The 18,133-nt window shown below is 20.7% G+C and overlaps 1 protein-coding gene across 1 annotated transcript in view; it reads right to left on the reverse strand.

Moving 5' to 3' along the window:
* Positions 1–17,954, reverse strand: part of LOC122858848 (serine/threonine-protein kinase STE20) — a 26,085-nt gene extending 8,131 nt beyond the window's left edge. The window contains exons 1-3 of the mRNA XM_044162045.1: positions 17,487–17,954; positions 13,843–14,258; positions 10,436–10,502 (exon numbers count right to left, since the gene is read on the reverse strand). Of these exons, the coding sequence (XP_044017980.1) occupies positions 10,436–10,502; positions 13,843–13,876 (101 nt within the window). The 5' untranslated portion in view covers positions 13,877–14,258; positions 17,487–17,954. The remainder of the gene's footprint in view (positions 1–10,435; positions 10,503–13,842; positions 14,259–17,486) is intronic.
* Between the last annotated feature and the right edge of the window lie 179 nt (positions 17,955–18,133).

Below are 18,133 nucleotides of genomic sequence, written 5' to 3' on the forward strand. Positions count from 1 at the left end.
TATAAAAAAAAAAAAAAAAAGGTCAACTGCGTCACTTTATTCATGACACTGACTTGCCATTTGCGTAAAATGAGTGGAATATCGCGATTGAATATCTACACCCATTCAAGTGTCACTCAAATGACAATTTCATCCCATCACCTCAATTTTTTTTGAGGTCAAAAATAAATATTATATTTATTTATTTTTCCCTCAAATATAAGTAAACATAACAAAAAAATAATAATAAAATAAACAATATAAATATCAATATTAATAATAACAAATTCATAAATTTAAAAACAATTTTTTACTTTTTTTTTTTTATGATTTTTTGTGTTACAATCAAAGTTAATCCTCTCAGTTTATTTTCAATCCATTTTTTTAATTGTTTTATAATTTTTTTAAATAAAATCATTTCAAAGTTTTTGAATAGCTTTGTTTATTTTTTTTTTTTAATAATTCTTTTCATCATCATTGATACTGCGAAACAATAAAATTATCAAACTGTTATTTATGATTATTTTTTTTAAATTAAAAAATTTTATTTTCATTTATAAATTCTTTATGAAATGGTTGCACAATTTTTTAATTATTTAATTAATTTACAAATGTGTTAATTAATTATTAGTATTGTTTTTTTTTTTATTAACAATTATCCAACAGTTGGATATTCATAATAAATTTAACATCCTTTGTTTAGATCAACAAGCAATTAAGCTTGACATTGAAAATTGATCTTAAAGACACGTTCAATTAACCATTTATCAATACCATTATGTTGCATCGAAGAAAGGTAATTAAGCGTCAATAATTGTCTGATAATATATTCAAATTTTCTATGTAAAAAAATTATCATTAATTAATAATTTTGTTGGTAAATTCATTTTTTTTTATATAATAATATTGATCAATATAATTTATTTATAAAAATAGATAACGATGTTTTTTTTTTCTTTAAAATTTATTTAAAATTCAGTGAGGAGAATAAAGTATAAAGTTGGAGTGAAAAGTTGATCGTTTGTTAAATTAAGTGACCCGAAGCGCTTTTGCTGTGTCGAGGTGATTACATGGCCTTCGGAGAGCGATAAACGATTATTGATATCGTTTGGACAAGATTGATCCTCATCCATTGGGTCTTGTCCTCTATACTCAAACTAATGTTACAACGTATTTTTTTTATTTTTTTTTCTTATTTTATATATAACTTAATTGCTCATCCAACCAATTAAAATTTAAATAGAAATTTTATGATACAATTATTTATCATTTTCCGGTCAATCAAATTACATTGATTATATATTAAAAATATATTAGTTGGTAATATGGTTCATTAAGTTAGCACAACCTTCAAAGAAAATCAATCAAAGAGTGACATGTCCGAGAGCTTAAATATTTTTTTTTAATTAATAAACATTTTTTGCTTTTTCTATATGCAAAAATTGCATCGGTTTAAAATAATTTTTAAATAGAATTTTAATATTATTATTACTATTAATTAAATAAATTAATTTTCATTTTTATTGATTTAATTATTTAGTAATTTTTTACATTCAAATTTATCTTTACACTAATTTAATTTATATTTAAAAATAAAATGAATTTATGTATTTTATATTTCAATTTCAATAAGCTTTTTTATAAATTCATGAAAAAAATTCAATTTAAAATGAAATTATTATTTTTTTTTTTAATAAAAATAATAACACATTTTACATGTGTATATTTTTTTAAAGCTCAAATATACTGCTCAAGTTTAATTTTATTATTTTGATTTGTGTAAATTTTTTAAAATCTCATCACTCACATTATGACAGTCATAATTTTTCTCCTTCGTATAAAAGAGCATAACTGTTTTAGTAAATATATATCATAAATATATAAATATCCGGTAATCGATTGCATAACCAAATGTTATAAAAACAACTGTTGTTTTGTTCATTTATGTTTTGTTTAGTATATTATTAATTTTTTATTTTTCAATTTTCATACAAAAACAAGATAAAAAAAAAAAAATTATGAAGCATATTTATCAGACAATAATTGTATATAAATATGTTATTATTTATGTAAATTTTATTTCGATATAATACGCAGTTGATCTACCAGTTGTTTTCAAATAATATCAAAGAATTATATAGATACTTTTTATAAATTATATAAGTTACATTTTGGTTTTATTTTATGTTAAAATTTTAAATCTTTTTGTTGGTAAATTTTTATGTAATTCATCGGTATTTATTTGAAATTTAAAATTGAATTTTTAGTATACTGTTATTGTTTATTTATTATATTCAATGCTTGTAAAAAAAAATTATATTTTGTATTTTTGACGATATAATTCATTTGATGATATAATTTTTTTACAAGTATTGAATATAATAAATAGATAGTAACAGTATACTGATGTACTATAATAAATATTGAATGAAATTAAATGACGACGCAAAGATCGGAACATTAAAAAAATACATACGTTTTATCTAAATAATAACCAATTAAAAAAAAATATAAGAGGAAGAAAAATATATCTATATGTGTCAAATAAATTAGTGCCTTAAGACACTATATATACTAAATTTATATAAAGTGTATAGTTATGTAAAAAGGTAAATTTAATATTTTTATTGATTAACAGATAATACTAATAACAAAAAAAATAAAAAATAAAGTTAAAACTCAAAAAATAAAATTTATTATTTAAAAAAAAATAAAAGTATTTGAATTTCTTTAACGGTGAAGCTATTGGCACAATATACGGGGAATTTACGGGGAAATTTATACAATTTACGGGAAAACTGACGATAAACATAGCCAGAACGTCCCCGTATTTCCCGTAAATTTCCCCGTATCGGTGCCAATAACGATTCCGTTTTTTCAAACCATTATAGTTGATCAATAAATAATTTTAAAAAAGTTGAAATATTGCTTCAATTCTAATCTATTATTATTAATAAATTTTATCACAATAAAGAATTAGAAAAAATAATATAATTCCAATAATTGATAGAAAAAATAGAAGAAAAAATAATTCTGAGAATTTATTTACTTAAAGATAATTAGATTACACTAGATAATTACAAATTATTTCCGTTTCATTGATTATTTTTAATTTTCATTTAAAGAAATTATAAAAAAAAAAATTTATTAAATAATTTTTAGTATTATTCATTGAGGAAAAATAGAATTTATTTTCAAAATATATCGACAAACTTAATATTATATTCTCATATGTACATATTCATTTAAAATACATATATGAAAAATAAAAAAATATATAAGTAGTTTTTCCTTGTAATTAAAACGTATATAGATAAATAATAATTTTCAAAAATTTAAATATTTCTATATAACGACAGTATTTATAATTTTAATTTAATTAAATTATTGATTTCATCACTCTAGTGAATTCTGAGGTAATGTATATCCAAGTACTTTGTAAATTAATCGAAGAATGTGTTATATATCAATATGAGCAAATTACTTCCGCACGTTAGCTGTTATATTGTGTGAAAATATATAGTTTGATCATTTGAATATCGACACAAGTAAAATGTTTAAATATATATATTTGCATTGTTGATAGTATATTGATAAATGTATATAAACGTGTTTGATAATTAACTGTTGACATTGAAAATTCATTATATTAATAATAAATTAATTGCACTTGAAGTATTCTGACTTTTCGTGAAATAATTTATATAATAATTAATTTTTTATTCAACTTTTTTGTGCTAATAAAATCAATCGACATTAAATACTCCAATGAATAAAAAATTTAAATATTTTAAAATATTTTCTAAGGAAAAATTCTTTGTAAAGAAATATTTAAAATATTTATTTAAATTAGCTTTTAATATTTGAAAATTATTTAGTCGAATATTTCAATGCTATTTTGGAAACTAAAATAAAGTTCTAAAATATTTTTTAATTATTTATTGAAATAATGTATTTAGCAAAATGTTAATATTGATTTTTAAAAATTAATAAATTGTTTTATTATAAATAAATATAAAATTGTAATTATTTATTTGCTTTTAAAGTGGAGATTATCTTTTTCCTTGAATTTTGTATTCAGGACAATGACAAAACTGTGATAAAACTTGACAGAAAAATAATATGAAATTCTTTCTCGAAATAATGGATTTTATAAAATTTTATTTAATTGTATAAACTTGTATTTAAATTATCATTATTATTTTATTTTTTTCATGCAAATTTTTCAAAAGCTTTTTGCTCCAAGTCATTTGATAAAAATTTTTTATATAATTTTTGTTTTTATTGCTTGAAATTTTTGCAGTATGGTTTTTTTATTTTTCTTTTATCAAAATTAATATTCTTCTTTTAGAGGAAAAAACTTTGATCATGACATTTACCTTTTCGTTTGAATTTTATTCATTCATTTAACCTGTTTTTCAAAGAATATATGATAAAATTCTTGAAAAGGATATGAAGCCAGTAAAAAAGAAGTAATAAATTCAAAAAAAAAAAAAAAAATACCATATGACACGTGTTTATGGAATGTATATATAGTCAATGGAATTTTTAAGCCTTTTTTTCCAACGATAAATTTCAACAACACCAGTATACTTTATTATAAAAAAAAATAACGAAAACGAATAAACAAAATATTAATTCCACAGCAATGAACCTAAAAATAATAAAATAACCAACTGTTTAAATATTAAAATTAAAAAATATTAATTCACAATTTTATTTACACTCAATAAACTAAATTAATTATTTCAAAATAATATTTAATATCATCAACAAACCTCTGTTAACTGTTAATATAAAATCCAAAAAAAAAAAAAAATATCACTATCACAAGTAACCACTGATAACTTTTTAGAAATTTAAATTTTTTTTTCTTTGATAACACGTTTGCATGAGCCACGTAATTATCACATAAACCGGCTACAACCTCCGAAACTATTTTTTTTTTTTAAATAAATAAATAAAACGCATTTAAATAATAATTTTCCTCGGAAAAATAAAAACTAATTACATCAAAATTTTCACAATAAAAAAGCTATGTATATTTTCTTTTCATTGGACATTGAGGAGTAATCACTTTTTTTTTTTAAATGTTATAATTATTTTGATTTTATTATAATTTATTACATCGATATACCGCGCTGCGCCAGTTCCGGAGGCAGACTCACGTCTATGTGGTTTTCAACTCGGAGTTTGGACCGCATGTTTTACTATTCCCACCACTGTCATATTATATTCCCCTCTTGCACCCCTCTTATTCCCTCATCGACAAATTAACATTTATACCACTTGCCATAACATACCCCCTCTTGTTCATCAAGTCACTATTTATTCTTAACTTTGATATTTAATTAATCAATAAATACATAATCTTCATATATTTTCATTTTGAAAAATTAAAAAAAAATATATTTATGTAATTTTAAATTTATTGAAATTTTTATTTTTTATTAATTTATATTATTTATAATAATTGACTTTTAATAAACAAATAAATATGCATAATATTTTAGCTGTTTTTATGAAAATAAAATTGAACAATTTTTAGTTTAAAAAAAAATTTAAATTGAAAATATATTTAATTTGTTTATAAATAATAATAAATTATTTATTTATATATATTTTTTTTATTAATAATAAATATATATTTATCAATAAATAAATAAATAATATTTTTAAATTGTTTTTATAGAAATTTTAAGAAATTTTTAATTTAAATAATTTTAAATGGCAAAATATTTATGAAAAAAAAATGTTTATTTATTAAATATTATTTATAAAAATTAAACTTATATAATATTATTATTTTAGCATGGATAAATAATAATTTTTATATTTTATTATGGTTTATATTGTGAAATAAAAAATAAATTTCAAAATATTGTAAAAATTTTACAGTTTATGACTCGATTGATTTTTATGGTTTTATTTTGGAAAGAAAAATATTATTTTCATAAATTAAAGGATTATAAGTTGATATAGATATAATACCAATAAAAAAATATACACTGTTTTTGTATTTTTTTATTTTTATATCGTTTATCAAGTTCTTGATTGAATCTCAATTGCATTTTTTTTTATTTTTTATTTTTACTAAAAAGAGAAAGGATCGTAAAATTTTTTATTAAAAAAATCATAAAAACCTCAAGTATATAAAACTATTTACGTGATATTGAAAAAGTTAAATTTATTAAATTGAAATAAACTGATAAAATTATTGCGACAAATTTTTTGTCCTGGTTGAAATAAATCAATGATTATTATCCAGAGAAATTAAGCTCGCAAAGTTTGAATCGATACTCCATTCTGTATCAGTTGTTAAAAGTTTCGAATGAAAATTTCGAGTTTCTCTTATTCAAAAAATAGAAGCTTTTATAAATAGCATTGTTTGCTTCTTTTCTGTTTCATAATTCGTGAATGAAAAATAAAAATGAACAATGAAAAAAAGTCATAAAAAAATAATTTTACACAATTTTAACTTGAAAAATTAAAGTGTATATTTCATCATCACAAGTAAGCGAAGATATCCTATCGAATTTCTGTCTCTGATATTTCCTTACAATATATCCATTACTATATTACCCAATCTTTAAAAATTTTCTTCAAAAAAAAAAATAATAAACAAGAGTTACATGAGACAGATATTTTTCCTTCAAGTGTTATTTTAATTTTCATTTTTATTCTTGTTTCAAGATTTCTGGCAAGAACAAAAGTTAAAATATAATTTTTATATACACTTTCAAGTCTAACATAAATATTTTACTATTATAAAATACTCTTGACTCATTCTGAACGTCAAATATATATTCAAACAGTTCAAGTAGATACGGAAGTACACAGTAAGACAATATTAAGAAAATAATTTTAGCTAGAATTTTTTCCCCAAGATAATATCAAGTATTTCAAGTAAAATAAAATAAAAAAATCTTTCAAAAATAACAAAACTACAAAGTTAAAAAAAAGAAAAAAAATCTTCAACAAATTTAAATTACTCTATTATACAATCGAAAAATGAAATAGAAGGAAAAAAAAAATCTAAAATATATTTAACAAAATTTGTGTGCAATTTAATTACTATTATTATATTTATTTTTTCTTATCACAATAATTGTGTTCTGGGTATTATTTATGTATATGCGTGAGGTATTCAATGTCGAGGTAAAATGAAAATGAAAAAAAAGCGATAACCCTGAAAAGAGCGTTGTGTTTAATCGTGAGAAATAAAATGAGGTGACCAGCCTTGACCGAGGCAATAAAATGGACAAAAGTGATAGAGAGAGAGAGAGCGAAAGGTTTTTGCAGCTTTTATATATACAATAAATAGTTTTGAATTTAATAAATATGTAGCTTTAACTATTTCATGTACACACGAAGGCGTCACAATGAGGTGAGAGAAGGTGAAATAAGCATACACGAAAATCCCAAGAGAATTTTTATTTGACCTCGGTTAAGAGCACGCGAACCACCTTGAACAGCTTGTCTCTAAACTTTTTTTTTTTTTCTTTATTTTATTTTATTTTTTCTTCTACTTTTAGGCAATATTAAGTGAATGGATTAATTAAAGAGAATGTTTCTTTAAATCACGTATACACTGTAATTAAATAAAAACTAAATATAAATTTTATTATACAATTTTTCATCGCTTCGTTATTTTTTGAATTGAAAGTTAATTTTTAAAAGCATCAAGATTTTTATTTTATTTAAATACATTGTATATATTGCATATCAAAAAGTATATTTATTATTTAAATTTTTTTGTTTTTTATACTTTTGGAAATTGCATTTTCAGTATACTGTTATTATTTATTTATTATATTCAATGTTTGTAAAAAAATTATATCATTTTAATAAGCATTAAATGTAATAAATAAATAGTAACAGTATATAATGAAAATTCGAATTCAACAGATTCATTCAAAGAATACAATGAAAGTGAAGACAGTAGAACACCAAAAACTTGTTTCATTAAAGAAAAAAAAATATATATACATATATGTATCAAATAAATTAGTGCCTTAAGACACATAAATTTATATTGAGTGTAGTTATGTAAAAAGGTAAATTCAATATTTTTTTTGATTAAAAGATAATAATAGTAACAAATGAAATAAAAAATAAAGTTGAAATTCAAAAAATAAAATTTATTATTTAAAAAAAAATAAAAGTATTTAAATGTTTTAAACGGTAAAGCTATTGGCACAAAATACGGGGGAATTTACGGGGACATTTATACAATTTACGGGAAAACTGACGATAAACATAGCCAAAATGTCTCCGTATTTCCCGTAAATTTCCTCGTATCGATGCCAACAACGATTTTGTTTTTTTAAACCATTATAGATGATCAATAAATAATTTTAAAAAAATGGAAATATTGCTTCAATTTTAATTTATTAATTATTAATAAATTTTATTACAATAAAGAATTATAAAAAAAATATAATTCCAATAATTGATAGACAAAATAGAAAAAAAAATAATTCTTGAATTGAAAGTTAATTTTTAAAAGCATCAGTATTTTTATTTTATTTGAAAATGTTTTAAATATATTGCATATCAAAAAGTATATTTTTTATTCTTTGAATTTTTTCTTTTTTATACTGAAGATAAACTGATGGATAAAAAAAAAAAATATGACATGTAGATATAGTTAGCATAAGAAAATATTTAGACAAAGAATTGAATTTGCAAAAAAAATATGTATAAAAAAAAGGTAGAAAAGTCAATCGGAGTAAATTTTAGTAAAACGGAATGAAAGAAAAAAAAAAAAAAAAAGAAACAAGTCAGTTATTGATCGAAAATAAAGTCAAGTAAATTAAAATAAATCGAAATCTTTAAAAAAGAACCAAATTGAAATATTAAAATAGAAAAATTTTTACATTTAAAAAATAATTTAATATTAATAAATATAATAAATATAATTATGAAATATTTAAACTGGAAAAGACGATTGACATGAGCTTTGATGAGTGACATACACTGACGAAGTAAATTTTGAAAAGTTTTAGTAAATACCACGGGTGTGTCATCAGTTGGATGAACAAGAAAATTTACATCAAACAACATCATTATGCTAACTCAAAAATAATTTAAAGATGACTCATGTTACTCATGTTATTTTATCATGTCAAACTAACTGCAAAATAAATAAATATATTTAAAAAAAAAAAAGTTTCCAAGTTGTCATGAGCAACTGAAAATAAAAAACATAATTTAACTTGCATATCAACTTTTAATTAATTCAATTATCATAATGGCATTATACACATAGTTAAAAAACTTTTACATTCATTACAAAATAATCAGTAACAAAATCGGAAAATAATAAAAATTATCCATTTGAAGCATCGTTGCAAAAAAAATGTATAAAAAAAGAAAAAAAGCTGCGGTCAGTTTTATCGATTGGCCTTGTGCGAAGCTTTAGGATATAAATATCTATTTGCGTGTCAATATACACAACATATACTGAATAATATTAAAAAAAAAAAAAAAGATACAATTTCGATAACAGAAAGTAAAAAGTAATTTCAAGTATTTTGTAATTTATTTGTTATAAAAATAATAGCTCTTTAATCGATCTGAATTTTAATGAAAATTTTCAATGTAAATAATATTTAATTTATCATGCTAAATTATTAACTATTTAATTATTATTATTCATTTCTGTATTGATAATAAATTTGTAAAAAAAATAAAATATTTACAATAAATTAATGGATAATTTAATGATTATTTTTGAGCGACAAATTTATATACAAAACTAGGTCATCTGTGTCATTTAAACAAGAAAAAAAAGCTCATTATTTGATCGTTAAAAATGTAATCTATTTTTTATGTTAAAATTTGATAATATAAAATTTTGTGGCTTGTTATGTATAAAAGATAATGTTCTTTAAAATTTTACAGTGTTAGAAAAAAAGCAACTGAGGATGTTTTTATTTTTTTAAAATAAATTGATAGTGTCATGTCGATGGAGGTAGTAAATGTATGTGACTGATCTCATCATCGATTCTGTATAAAACACGTGTTAGTGTCAGGGTGCTTGACGGTACTGATAAAATATAGAGGTCACGTCTCGATGGATATAATAAAAAAAAAAAATATTTAAATAATAATATCAAGCTCTAGATGCATATATATTTTTTACACAAATATATTGTTTTTATCCACTCGATAAACTTTTACGTCGTATTAACACAAAAAATTCATAAAATTTACATTCAGACGAATTAATCGTTCACGTTCGTCTCGTTTAAATTCCCTTTTTTAATATTGAAGAAAAAATGAAATAATAATAAGCATTGGAGAATAGGCTTTTCGATTTGATCCCTTAAGATTTATTGAAATAAAAAAAAAATTATAGCCTCAGCATTTTTGCTATAGCTATTGTAAAACTATTTTTAGATTTTTTTTTTTTTTTTTCTATTTTTTTTATGACAATAGTTGTTTTACTCACCGAGGAATTTCACCGATATGCGGAGGTCGAACTTTTCTGGGACAAACATCGCCCCAAGTATTGGAAGCTGAAAAATATAAATTTAAAAATAAATTAATAATTTTTTTTCATTAATTGTTATACTTGAAATATTTTAAGATAAAAAAAAAAAACACAATAACAAGCTGGTTGTCCTCAAAAAGAAATAAAAAAAAAATTTATCATTTCACAAAAGACTTTCTACGAGTTTAATTTTAATTTCAGCAAAATAATTATATTATATAACGAAAGTTGGAATAAAAAAAAAAATTGCAAAACTCATTAACATCAATGGCAAAAAAAGACATTTCCATTAGTCATGAAAATGTCAAGGTTTTTAGTGAATCATCTCAGGGTTCCTCTTCACTTTGTATTGCAAAAAATATAAAAATCAATCGTACTCATGTAATCGACAGAAAAATAATAAAAATTTGTAAAACAATAAAAATAAATTAGTAATTATTATAAAAGAAAAAAAAAAAAAACATCTTCTTTTTTAAAATTTACAAACTAATCTGAAACAAATTTACATTTTAATTTACAAAAAAAAAATTATTTTGTTTATGCAAATTTAAATAAACAAACAAAAAAAAAATTACTATGGTTACGTTTATAATTTTCAAATTGATGAGTAAATAAATTTATAAATTATAATATCATTTATTCTCTTTTAAGCAGAAAAATAATTAAAACAAGAAATATATTTTAAATTCATTTTAAAAATAAAATACTGATATTATTAATAGTAAAATTAAATTGATAATAATTAATACAACAAGTAAATATGAAATTGAATAATTAAATAAACTTTATATTAATTTGAATAACTAAAATTGTAATTGTAATTGTGACTGAGCTTGTTATATTTCCAAATTAAAATAATTTATCATGACATTTGAAATTTCAATTATCTATTATTATCAAAAACAATACCCATATGAATGTCTGTCTATGAATTTAAAACATACAACAATACAAATTTGTAAATTATTATAATGTATGTTTATATTGAATAGTCTTTGTTGTGATGGTATTTATAATGTATCCCCTGAAGCGACAATGTATGATGAAATATCTGAGAGTCAGTGCAAAAGGTTCAACATATTTCTCGCCCACATTCAAATAATAATTTTAATAACATGATGTCTATACCTCCAGGTGTAAATTGCTATGTAACTAACAAAATAAATAATTTAACATGTGTTTCGAATATATTATAAATTAATAATATTTTTGTTAATTTATTTTATTTATCATTTCTGCTTACAAATTATATTTAACTGCAAAATTCATTTGAATAAATGTGTAATTTTATTTAAAAATTTATAGATTTAAATTACATATGGAAATATATTATGGTTTTTTTTTAAATTAAAACTTTCTTGTTCTTTTTTTTTTTTTCTATATAATAAATTATTATTTTTAGAATTATTATATTTTATCAAGTTTTTTTTTTCAATTTTTTTATGTTAATTAAATCTGTATTCGATTGAATTTTTTTATTACGAGAGCAAATGTAATGACATAATGAATTGTTTAAATTTAAGTTAAATTTTTTTCAAGTTAATAATAAAGTATAATTATTCTTTATGGTTCGTGAGTGAGCTGATGGTTAACTCGGCAAAAGCCCTGCCTACAGTGCTGGTGGTCTCGAGTTCGAATAATACCAATTTTCTTTGATAGAATTGGGCTTTTGATGTTTAGGGCGAATATATTCTAGCATAGAGCACGACTACACACTTGGTCTATGCCAGAAAATATCTGCCTTAAATACCTGATACCCATAACATAATAAAAAACGTTTTTTATAAACAGATCACAAATTGGATCACGGATTCGGTTTTTTTTTTTTCTTCTTTTACATCATGGATCACAATTTAAAAATCCTTGAATTCAATTAAAACTGAGATCTAACTTTTAAACTTTTTATTCGATGATTCATTCATTAACTCGTTACCATGCAAAAAAAAAAAACAAAAATAAGATCCTCTTTCTCTCTCCCACAATTTTCGATGACAACTGTTCTTTTTATAATAAAGAGGATTTTTAGAACATTGTTTTTACTTTTTTTTAAGTATATTTATTATAATGAAAATAAAAAAATAGTATTTTTTTTTTTGGGTTGAGTACTTTGGACAGCGTCAGTTGAGCTTTTTTTTCTAATTTTTTTTGATATTGACAGCGTTGGCTTGTTTTAAAAACAACAAAAAAAATTAAATAATAATAATATTCATAAAAATAAAATATGAATAATATATTACCGTACGGCTTGAGAATAATAATATATTTTTTTATTTTTTTTTTTTCGTTCCTCACCTCATAGTCAAAGTCATCTTTGACTTTGCAAACTTTTTTTATATAATCTGATTTTGAACTTTACATTGTTGACCGAATATTTTTTTAAACTTGAAAAGTTATACAATATAAATTGCGTAATATTTTAATATTTTTTATATTATTATTTTCAATGTAAAATAATATTTTATCAAGTACTTATCTTGTTTTTGCTTTTTTAATAATTTTTTATTATTGTCATTAATATTACGATTATATTTTTATTTTGCAAGATGTACGATTGTTTTTAAAAATCTTTGTTGTTTTACTTGTAATAAATAAACTCGTTAAAACTCTCTATATAAAATGATATAAATTTTGTTCATTGCAATAACAAGATGTTAATTTCGCAACTGAATCTTTTGTTATTTCAAAATTTAAAAACAAGTATTAAATATTTTAAATAAAAAAAAAATAATAATGTTTGTTGATTTATTTAATTTTAAACATTAAACATAAAAATATAATTTTTTCTTATTATAAAAATGACAACTATCATCGGTCTTCCGTCGTCTTTCCCACTTGCTCTCATATCACTTGTTATAAATCCTTTCTTTTTTTTTCTGCTGTCAATGAGATAAATAAATTTTTTTGTTTCAAATTTCATAAAATAATTCTCCAACAAATAAAAAATGAAATTTAAAAAAACTTTGTAAATAAAGAAAAACGATAAAAATAATCCTCACTTGAAGAAAAAAAAATTATAAATTTAATTTAAAAAATAAACAGCTAAAATTGAAAATTTAAATAATAAGCCTCTTTTTTAGCCTATTCAGGTAAAAAAATTAACGTTCAATCTGATTTTTTTTATCCCTATATTACTGCGTAGTGATGAAAATTTATTCAAACAACTTCAGGGTGAAAAAAAAATGAGATAAAAATAAATATAAAGTAAATTTCAAATCAAATAATCAGTAAATCTACATCAAATCAAAAGAAAAAAAATATGAAAATAAATAAAACAGATAAATCAAGTAAATATTGTCTATCAAATTTCCAATAACAAATTTTCCTAGAATTTTCTTTTGAATAAAAATCAAAAAATAGAAACTCACCTTTAACAGTCGTCATTTTATCACCAAGTTTCATTTTGTTAATTAATTATTAATTATAATTATTTCGTTTTTAACAAAAAAATTAATTTAACTATTGTCAGCCAATAAAACTTTTTATATAAATCAATTTATAATTTCCTGATTTTTCTTTTGCATAAGCCAGAAGAAAAACTTGTACAATCAATTTCACTGTTTTTTTTTTTTTTTTGTTATATATCACTCAATCTTTGTCATGAAAAATTGTAACAAAAAAACATAGAGTAATTACATGATACTCGTTTCATCTTAGTCTTATGAATTTACTTGGGTTATTTATTTTTTTTTCTTCGTGTTCTTCCATCATCTTTGTCAACCCTGCGACCTCGATGACTCTCTAAGGTACTCTCAATGGGCACCCAGTATGCTCCACTTTCACTCTGGAATTAAATAAAAAAAATAAATAAATAAATACCGACATACATTCACCATAGATTTAATTTAAAAATAAGCCATGAAAAATATTCTTTTCAATTTTTTACATAGAAAATATTTTACTAAATAAATTGAGTAAAATTTTATTAATAATTATTTAATATTTTTAATTTAATTAATTTTACAAATGTATAATGTAAATGTTAATTAAACTATAATTTAATAATCTTTTTAAATGTAATTAACAAATTGATATTTATATTTTTTAATTAATTAAAATATGCCTTGTTATTTTTTTATAAACATTTAATAAATTCAGGATATTTTTAAAAATATATTTTCATTCATTTTGTAATATAAATTTTTATAAATATTAATTGTTCAATTAATTTGTTCTCGTATGTCAATCGTATTCTTTTTTTGTCTTTCATTAATAAAATGAATAAATTTTTTTTATTATAGACATTTTTAATTTGATAGAAAATGAAAATAACAAAAATAAAAAATATGATATCATTAAATTAATTAATGCATTATTGATTGATTAAAAAAATTCTACGATATGTATCAGAGCCAGGAACGTTAAAAGCACTTTTTAAAAATTAAAACTTGTTTTTATGTTTCTTTTTTTTCTGCTCCTGTATACTATAATTATAAAATTTTTTTGCAAATGAATCATAGTGCAATTAATTTCTAAAATTCTATTAATCAATTTTTTTTTTTTTTTAATTATTTTAAATTATGGCCACACTGAATGGGGTTCATCAATTTAATACCCAGGTCACTTGAATTATTGGCTATCGTGATTTATGAAATTCACGTGTGTTTTGGGAGTGTCAGAGCAATTCTATTTAACATCAATTGACATGTGTGTCACAGCTATAACATGAAGTGTTTCAAAGGGACTTCACAAGTGATTTTTTTTATTTTTTTTCATTTATTTATGTTTTTTTTTCATCATGAGAACTATATACTTGAAAGCACTCATGTATTTATGTATTTAGTTGATGTATTATATACCAAACTAATACCCAACTATCAAAATATCAATACTTTTCGAATTTTCATTATAAGAAAATTATTTTATTTGATTACTCTTTTCATGAAATGTCTCAAAATTAATTAAAAATAACCACAAACAATTCATTCAATATTAATTTACATATAATTTTAATTAACGAGACTATTTCAATTTTTTTTTTTTTTCATACAAATTTTCACAATAAAATATATAAAAAACTTTTATTAAAAATTTTTTATTTTTCATAAAAAAAAAAAAAAGTTAATATTCGTTTTTTAATTTTTTTTTTTTTATAAATTTTTTAGAATAAAAGTAGAGCATGATATTTTATATACATATATATTTATACATTTTTTTTGTACTATTTTTAAAAGGTCAAAAATTTAGTTGAGAAAAAAAAAAAAGGAAAATTTATAATTTTTATTGCATTTGAATTTTATTACAAAAGAAATGAAGAATTTTGAGGAATAAATAATAAATGTATATAAAATGTAAATGTTTATGATTGCGTCAAAGTACAAGTAACTGTATATCATATGAACATAATACGGAAGTGCTAGACTATAATATGAGGCTATATATATTGCCTTCCCCAATCGATAGAGCACGACTGGAGACCCCTGGCACTAAGAAAAACATATATATTTTCTTTTTTTATTTTTCCCAATTCTTTTTTACACATATTTTTCCTCATTCTTCATTTTTTTTTCTCTGGTTCTACTGTCATTATTATTATGTCAATTGTCCACCATTATTATCAATTTTTTTAAAAAAGAAAAAAAACATCAAGAATTCTTTTTATGAATTTTAATAAAAGAAAAAAAAAAAAAGGTTTAAGTTTTTGCAAAAGAAAAGCAAACATTTTTGAAAAGAATTTTTGTTTATTTATTTATTTTTTTTTCGATATTATTATTGCGAAAAGAAAATATAAGAAAATTATTATTATAAAGTTGTCTATTAAGTTTTGGATTATAAAATTAAATTTTGTTATAAATTAATTGAATAAAAATAAGTTCATTTAAATTTTAAATAAAATAAATCAGGTGCTTTAAGACTAGACTTAATCTGTCTTATTATTTTCAATGGGATTATAACGAAGGTAGTAAAAAAAAAAAATGAATAAAATATAATTGCAAGGAAAAAAAAGTATAAAAATTGTAAATTATTTTTTTATATTTTTATATCTCAGTTATTATAAGTAGGATAAATTGGATAATAAATATTATGAATTAAATATTTCACGGTATTGTTGGTAAAAATAATATGTATCTATATGAAGTATTGTCCTTGATGTCGTTGAACGATCAATATTATGATGAATAGACCAACTCGTCACAATCATATAATTAAAATGAGTTCATATTTTTTTTTTTCTCCCCATGTTTTAATCAAGATATCTATGTTCATTATATCACTTGAGTTAATTAAAAAAAAACGACTGTTAAACACATACTCATCTAAACCCCTCGACAAAAAAAATAATAAACTGAGAAATAAAATAAAAAAATAATAGTTCAACAAGAATAATAAAAAAATAAAATAAAATAAAAATCTCAAGACTTTTTAAGAAAACTTTAATTAACTTTTGAAATTAATTTTTTAATTATTTTTATGCATAAAAATATTAAATGTGATATTTTTCATTTAAAATTATGTAATGGTTATATTGATGTAAAATTATTTTTTATTTTAGCAGCATGATGAATGAAGTGATAAAAAAAAAAAAAAAAAAAAAAAATTCAATATACAACGTATAACGGATACTAGCATAATTTTTATTTTTATTTTCAATTTTTTTTTTCAACGGAAATAGTGGTTAGTTTCGTTAATAGTCAGACGCATGCGTGATTTTCTATCTCGAATTCTCAAGGTCGTTAATACATAGATATCTACAATTTTTTTTTATTATTTTTTCCCGTCAGCTTTTTTTTTTGAATATATAGAACGAAATTTAGGTCCATGCGACGCATCCGCAATTTTACACTTGCTTTTATTGTTGTATGAAATTAAAAATAATCAACTGAATTAAAAACAATGAGGTGTTTTTTTATCTTGAGCTTTATAATAATAATAATTTAACATGAAATTTTACTTGTTAAAGATAAATAAAGGCTAATTAATATTTAATTTTCCAGGTATTTCGTTTTATTTTTTCTACAAATAAAAAATATAATTTTTTCAACTAAATTATTTGTTTTATAATTTAATTTACCTTATGTTTATTTGATATTAGATAATCAAATTTGATCTGCATTCTTTTTTCGGCATTACAAAATTAAATTAAATAGAAAAAAAAAAAAAACAGAAAACGTACAACTTTAAAGAAACAAAGTATGAATTAAAATATAATTTTAAATATTCTCTCTATTTTCTCAAGTTATTTTTTCACATAATAATAAATTATTTTAGTTTTGATTATATATTTTTTTTTGAATATTTTTTTTGCATTACGATTGCAAAGACCGTTGCCGACGAACACACTCGGTCGACTGATCTCTCGTTGGTACCGTAACCTCCCTCACCCTCTTTTAATTCACCCTCAATGGCCCTCTTTTTCCCCTCCAAATCTTCTTTCATCCCTTGTTCCCACCTTTTTTTTTTTCTCAAACAATAAAATCATTGATAAATATTTTTTTATTATTCACAAAAATTATTACATCAAGTACGAATATTATTTTTTCAAAAAATACATGTAATGGTAATTTATTTTGATGAAAAATGTATGTATGAAATTGATTGTTAAATTAACAAACAGTAGATAAATTTTTAAAATAATATTTTATCAGATATTTTTTTAATTTCAGTATTTTGTATTTTTTTTTTTATTTATTTTTTTATTTCTCCAGTGAATTTAATAAA

Source organism: Aphidius gifuensis, linkage group LG6 (genome assembly GCF_014905175.1).
Source record: "Aphidius gifuensis isolate YNYX2018 linkage group LG6, ASM1490517v1, whole genome shotgun sequence".
NCBI lineage: Eukaryota > Metazoa > Arthropoda > Insecta > Hymenoptera > Braconidae > Aphidius > Aphidius gifuensis.